The following is a 6,000-nucleotide window of genomic DNA, read 5'->3' on the forward strand; positions in this document are numbered from 1 at the left end:
GATCTAGGTCACCATCCCTTGGCTCCGTTCATTCGGCTCCAGCATCTCCTCTGCTGTCTGAACGGAGCCATAATCTCACTCCTCTAGGTCATCGAGGCTGTTGGATCATGACCTTCAGAGGGTAGTGAGTCGACTTCTTAAGTCCGAGGCACTGGCCCAAATGCTTCAGAGCCCGACTCATCAGTCGATGCCTGCCCCTGTCCATCAATATGTTCCTCCTCCGACTCCGTTGAGCCCGGAGCCGGGTCGTTTCGGAACCGAGACTGTGGTAACGACGGAGCCGACACAATTGTCTTCGGCTCCATCGTCGGCTCTGATTTCTTCCTTGGAAGAATCTCGGCGCCGGACTTCCATCGTCGGCTCCGAGGGGGTGAGTGGCATCGGACCCTTGTCCGACCCCGCTTTCCCTCTCGGGGGTTCGGGGCTGGTAAGTTCGGCTCCGACCTCGGCCTCGGAGCCATCACTGTCGGTGCCGAGGAGGTTTTAGCTCGGAGCGGGGATCTCTGGCTCTGTCTGTCAGGGGTGCGTTCGAGGTCATGCGGAGTGTGTTAGAACCTGGTTCTACCCCACAGTCGGCTCCGTCCGCCCCCCCCTTCGGTGCCTCAGGTCAAGTCGACTCACTCCCTCATCCCGGACCGCAGAGAGCCAGCTCCTCAGGAATCCCCTGGGGATCTCATCCTCTTCCGAGGCCTCTCCTGTTTTGGCAGAAGAGCCCCCTCGGAAGAGAAAGTGTAAGAGGAAACACATAGACTCACCTGAGTCCGTCACCTCTGACACAGATTTAGAGGATTCCGAGGGTTCCCCCCGTTCCCCTTCTGAAGATGTCTCCTTTGCAGACATTCTGGAAATCCTTAAGCAGAGGGAAATTGGCCAGCCCTCAACCCTTCGGAGGATGAATCTGTGTACCTTGAGGCGTTTGGCTCTCGTCCTTCCACCTCCTGGGTGTCTCCCCTTTGACCCCCTCATGCAGGTGGTAGCAAAAAGGCATGGACGGCTCCTGATTCGGTGGACCCCACTCCCAGGAGACCCTCAAAATTCATAACGGCACCAGCAGACAAACAGTTTTTGACAAAAGGAGTTTCTGTGGATGCTATGGTGGTTGCTGCTGCCACTAAGAAGGAACTAGCTGATCCTTCAGTACCTGTCCATCCACCTAACAAGGAATCTAGGTCCATGGACAGATACGGGAAGCGGATGTTCTCGTCAGCGACATTTGCAATGCGTTCGCTGAACTACCTATGCCATTTACTCGTCTTCAAAGGGACTTGATCAAGAAGCGAGTGACATGTTGAAGGATCCTACAGCTGCGGGTTTTCAAGATAAGATGAACACTCAGCTGGCTACCCTGAACTCCATAGCCAACTCCTCCATGCGCCTCCTTTCTTATGCGGCTGATGGAGCGAGCAGGCCGCAGGGACAGGTGTGGCCTCACGTGGGCATGCCTGGATGCGGCTATGCAATTTTGCGGACCCCTTTAAAACATCTTTCACTAATTCCCCATTCGATGGATTATCTCTCTTTGGTCCTCAAGTGAAAGAAACCTTGACTAGGTGCGAGACTGATGGCAAGACTCTTTCTGCCGTCGGAGTCCGTTTTTCTACTCCTTCTAGGCCTTACCCCAAAGGCCAGAAAAGTGGGAAAATGTGGTTCCGTAAACAATCTCAAGGGACTTCGCCTGACGCACAGAGTCGGTTCCCTGCCAGAGGCAGAGGGGGGAACAACAATGGTAGACGTCGCCCTAGAGGCAGGGGGGGTCCGCAGAACCAGGGCAATCGAGAAACTTTCTCCGATAAGCCCTTTCAGCATCCCTGAGGTGTTGCCCGACTGTCCACCTTCGGAGGCAGTCGGGGGAAGATTGTCACTGTACCCAGAAGCCTGGCTATCCCTAACTCGAGACAAGTGGGTACAGTCCATCATTTCCGAAGGCTATTCCATTCCCTTTGTTCGCATTCCAAACTGATCAAAAAAATCCCTTCCAGATGTTCCACCCACTCAAAGGGATATTGCAGCTTTGGAAATTTCAAAGCTGCTTGCAAAAAGAGCAATTCAGCCAGTTCCAGCAGACCAGCAAGGATCCGGAATCTACTCCAGGTTCTTTTTAGTTCCAAAGAAAACAGGGGACTGGAGACCAATTTTGGATCTCAGTATCTTGAACAAGTCGGTCAAGAAAACAAGATTTCGGATGGTCACGCTGCAGTCCATCCTTCCCCTTTTGGGAAAAGGAAACTGGATGTGCTCTATAGACCTTCAGGATGCGTACTATCACATAAAAATGAACAGACGCTCCAGAAGATTCCTCCGCTTCAGGCTGGGAACCAGTCATTTTCAATTCAGGGCCCTGCCCTTTGGTCTCACCACTGCCCCCCGGGTGTTTACCAAATGCATGGCAGTGGTAGCTTCTCACCTGAGACGACAAGGATTCCAGGTGTTTCCATATTTGGACGACTGGCTCCTCACAGCTCCCACCAAGCATCTTCTTCTAATGGCCAGGGATTACACCTTTCGCATTTGTCAAAAGTTAGGCATTTCAATAAATTGCGAAAAGTCTGTTTTGTCACCTTGTCGTACTTTTACTTTTATAGGCACAAATCTAGACACAGTCAACATGTCTGCGAGACTAACAGATCAGAGAATAACAGACATACACAAACTGGTCTCACTCCTCTTCAGCAACAACAGAATCAAAGCCAGGTTAGTTCTGAAAGTGTTGGGAATTATGGCGGCTGCCATACCTCTGCTTCCATTAGCCAGATTCCACATGAGAATCCTTCAATGGATGCTCTTTGCACAATGGTCATACCAGCAACTTCCGATGTCCCACACCATTATGATTTCGCAGGCATGCAGAAATCATCTTCTGTGGTGGATGTCTTCCCCTCAGCTCTTATTGGGAAGACCCTTTGTTCCTTCCCCTCCGGTTGCTACTCTGACAACGGATGCCTCCCTGATCGGGTGGGGGGGGCATTATCAGGGCAGGACTGTCCAGGGCACATGGCAACCAGACGAATGCCACTTGCACATAAATGTTCTGGAGATGAGAGCAGTGCTTTTAGCATTGCAATCCCTTCAAGACTCTCTTCCCTTGGGAACGATTGCAATCCAGACAGACAACATGTCTGTAGTGTGGTATATCAACAAACAAGGCGGAACCAGGTCCTACCCCCTGTGTCGAGAAGTACTCAGACTGTGGCAATGGGCGATTTCTTCTCAGCGGTTTCTGATAGCAACGCACATCCCGGAAGTCCAATCAAATCATGACAAGTTGAGCAGAGCTATCCTCATGCCTCACGAGTGGTCTCTAAAAGACTCTGTTGTGAGAGAAATTTTTCTCAAGTGGGGTCAGCCTTGCTGCGACCTTTTTGCTACTCCCAAAACAGCAAGTGCAGAGATTATTTCACACTATTCCCTTTACCAGGCCAGCCCAGCAGAGACGCTCTAGTCCAAGTTTGGCCCGGGACTTCTGTATGCATTTCCTCCTTCCCACTAATCTCTCAAGTGATACAGAAAGCTATCGCTCAGAAGGCCTCGTTGATCCTCATTGCTCCTTACTGGCCTCGACAGGTGTGGTTCCCCTTTCTACATCATTTTCTATTGAGCGACCTTGGCATCTGGACCTAGTTCCAGATCTTTTGATCCATCAGTCGGGTCAATTTCATCGCTCCTTCCCTCTCTGAACCTCACTGCTTGGTTCCTCCAGTTCCAACCTTAGCCAGGCTTCCTCAATTATCTCACTCTGTTCGAGATATTTTGATAGCTTCCCATAAATCTTCCACTCGAAAGATTTATTTGAGTAAGTGGAAACGCTTCACATATTGGGCTCAAGGAAGGGACATAGATCCTTTCACTGCTTCCATCCAAATGGTCCTTGATTTTCTAGCTGAACTCTTCCATGCAGGTTCATCTCCTTCTACTCTTAAAGTTCAATTGGCAGCTATTTCTAACTTTCATGTGGGTATTTCAGAGTCTGCCATAATGTCCCACAAGCTTTGTAAAGCCTTTTGAGAGGAGTTTTCTACTCAGACCTCCTATAAGAAATCCTCCTCCTCCTTGGGACCTAAATTTAGTTCTTACTTCTTTGATTCTTTCCCCTTTCGAACCTGCAGCCTCCTGTTCTTTAAAATTGCTATCATGGAAGACTCTCTTTCTGATAGCTATTACTTCAGCTAGAAGAATTTCAGAACTTCATGCACTCAGCTGTCGACCTCCTTATCTGTTGTTCCATAAGGACAGGGTATCCTTACGAACCAACCCGTCCTTTATGCCCAAGGTAGCCTCGACGCTCTAACCTAAATCAAAGCATTGACCTCCTGTGTTTTTCCAGAATATTCCAATAGGTCTGAACAAAAATTACACTGGCTAGATGTTCATCGTCAGTTAAGGTACTATTTGGATAGAACAAAACAATTCAGGAAATCTGACCAGCTGTTTGTCTCCTATGCAGAAGGCAGAAAGGGACTTTCAGTTTCAAAGGTATCATTATCTAGATGGCTAACATCTCTGATTTCCCTTGTTTATGAAATTAGACACCAAAAGCTGCCTAATAAACCTAAGGCCCATTCCACCAGAGCTTTGGCTACTTCTATAGCCTTCCAAGACAGACTGCCTATTGACACCATTTGTGCAGCGGCTACTTGGGCTACTCCTCACACTTTCATTTCTCATTATAAGTTGGATTTAGCTTCTAGACATAGAGCTAACTTTGGTTCCACTGTTCTCAGGAGTCTGTTCCGTTAGGCCACCCGGGACAAGGTGCTAGGGCGGTCCCATCCAGCAAGAATGAAGGCGAGATAGACAACTTAACATATAGAAGTTATGTTCTTACCATAACGTTCCATGTTAGTTGTCTTCTTCTCGCCTTCTTCTGCCCCACCCTCCTTCCCCCAGGACAGGACAGACCTAGAGGAGTTGTGATCGTGACCTCTCTTTCTACCACCTCTTTCTAGGCATATGCTGTTGTGCATATTTCCTGGATCAGGATGTAGGTCACCCTTCTTTCTCCCTGGTTTTAGAGGTGGACTTTGTTTATAGTTATTCTGATACTATTATAAGCTGGGGTTAGCTTACAAACGAGATCTGAGGTAACTCACGCCTAGCATTGTGGGATATAAGGGGAGCCTCGAGCCGGTGGAACCAACTCTCGAGCTTTTAGAGTGGCCGAGTCGGAGCCGAGGTCGGCTCCGAACCCATCCAGCAAGAAGAAGGCGAGAAGAAGACAACTAACATGGAACGTTATGGTAAGAACATAACTTCTATTTTCTGTGAATTTCCTAGGATTTATTGTTTTTGCCTTAACCTGATGCTCTTTTATTATTTGCTTTATAAAGATAATATCAGGAAAGGCTCCAAAACAAAAAGCTGCACGTTTCAAGGGCAGTCTAAACTCTGCAGTTTTTGTTACTCTCGGTAGTATAGCAGTTGCATGAAATTTTCATTCTCGCATAACAATATTTTTAAATGTAACTGAGTTTTTAAGAAACAATGCCTAAAAAAACACTGCTGTTTTAAAAAACTAATTATGACAAGAGGATTGATAGAGTAGCTACTTAATATATTTCTTTCTTCTTTCTTTGTAGCCATTACTATTTAACAAATATCTATATGATCCTGTATCTGATTCACAAACTTGCACCCTCTTTGGACAGTCGCTATGGGAAGGCAATACAGAAACTAATGGTACAGTTGAGTGACACAGAAATGGTGAGTTTGTATGCAGACTAATAGCCAACTCTCATTAACATCCAGCATGAAAAAGGACAACTGACAGCCAATACTAGTACTTCATTGTAATTTTATTTACATCATTGTCATTGGCGCAGTTTGGTTTGCTCTGATGGACATCAGAAACCATTTTTTTTATCAGTTCATTCATTTTTTGAAAGCAACAATTTCAACCACAGCACCATGTAAAATGACTATATGCAGGTTATTGCATCTTCTAAAATGTCCTTTAAGCAGCTCATTTTTATTTATTATGTGAGCTTACAAATACTAACTTGTATT

The 6,000-nt window shown here is 47.0% G+C and overlaps 1 protein-coding gene across 1 annotated transcript in view; it reads left to right on the forward strand.

Annotated features, from left to right (window-relative positions):
• The window catches only part of LOC122808193 (endothelin-converting enzyme 1-like), a 1,395,094-nt gene extending 1,389,376 nt beyond the window's left edge, over positions 1–5,718 (forward strand). Inside the window, exon 9 of the mRNA XM_044079161.1 lies at positions 5,574–5,718. Coding sequence (XP_043935096.1) covers positions 5,574–5,718 — 145 coding nt within the window. The remainder of the gene's footprint in view (positions 1–5,573) is intronic.
• Positions 5,719–6,000: the final 282 nt, after the last annotated feature.

Source organism: Protopterus annectens, chromosome 8.part0 (genome assembly GCF_019279795.1).
Source record: "Protopterus annectens isolate FY-2018-M chromosome 8.part0, PAN1.0, whole genome shotgun sequence".
In the NCBI taxonomy this organism is placed as follows: Eukaryota; Metazoa; Chordata; order Ceratodontiformes; family Protopteridae; genus Protopterus; species Protopterus annectens.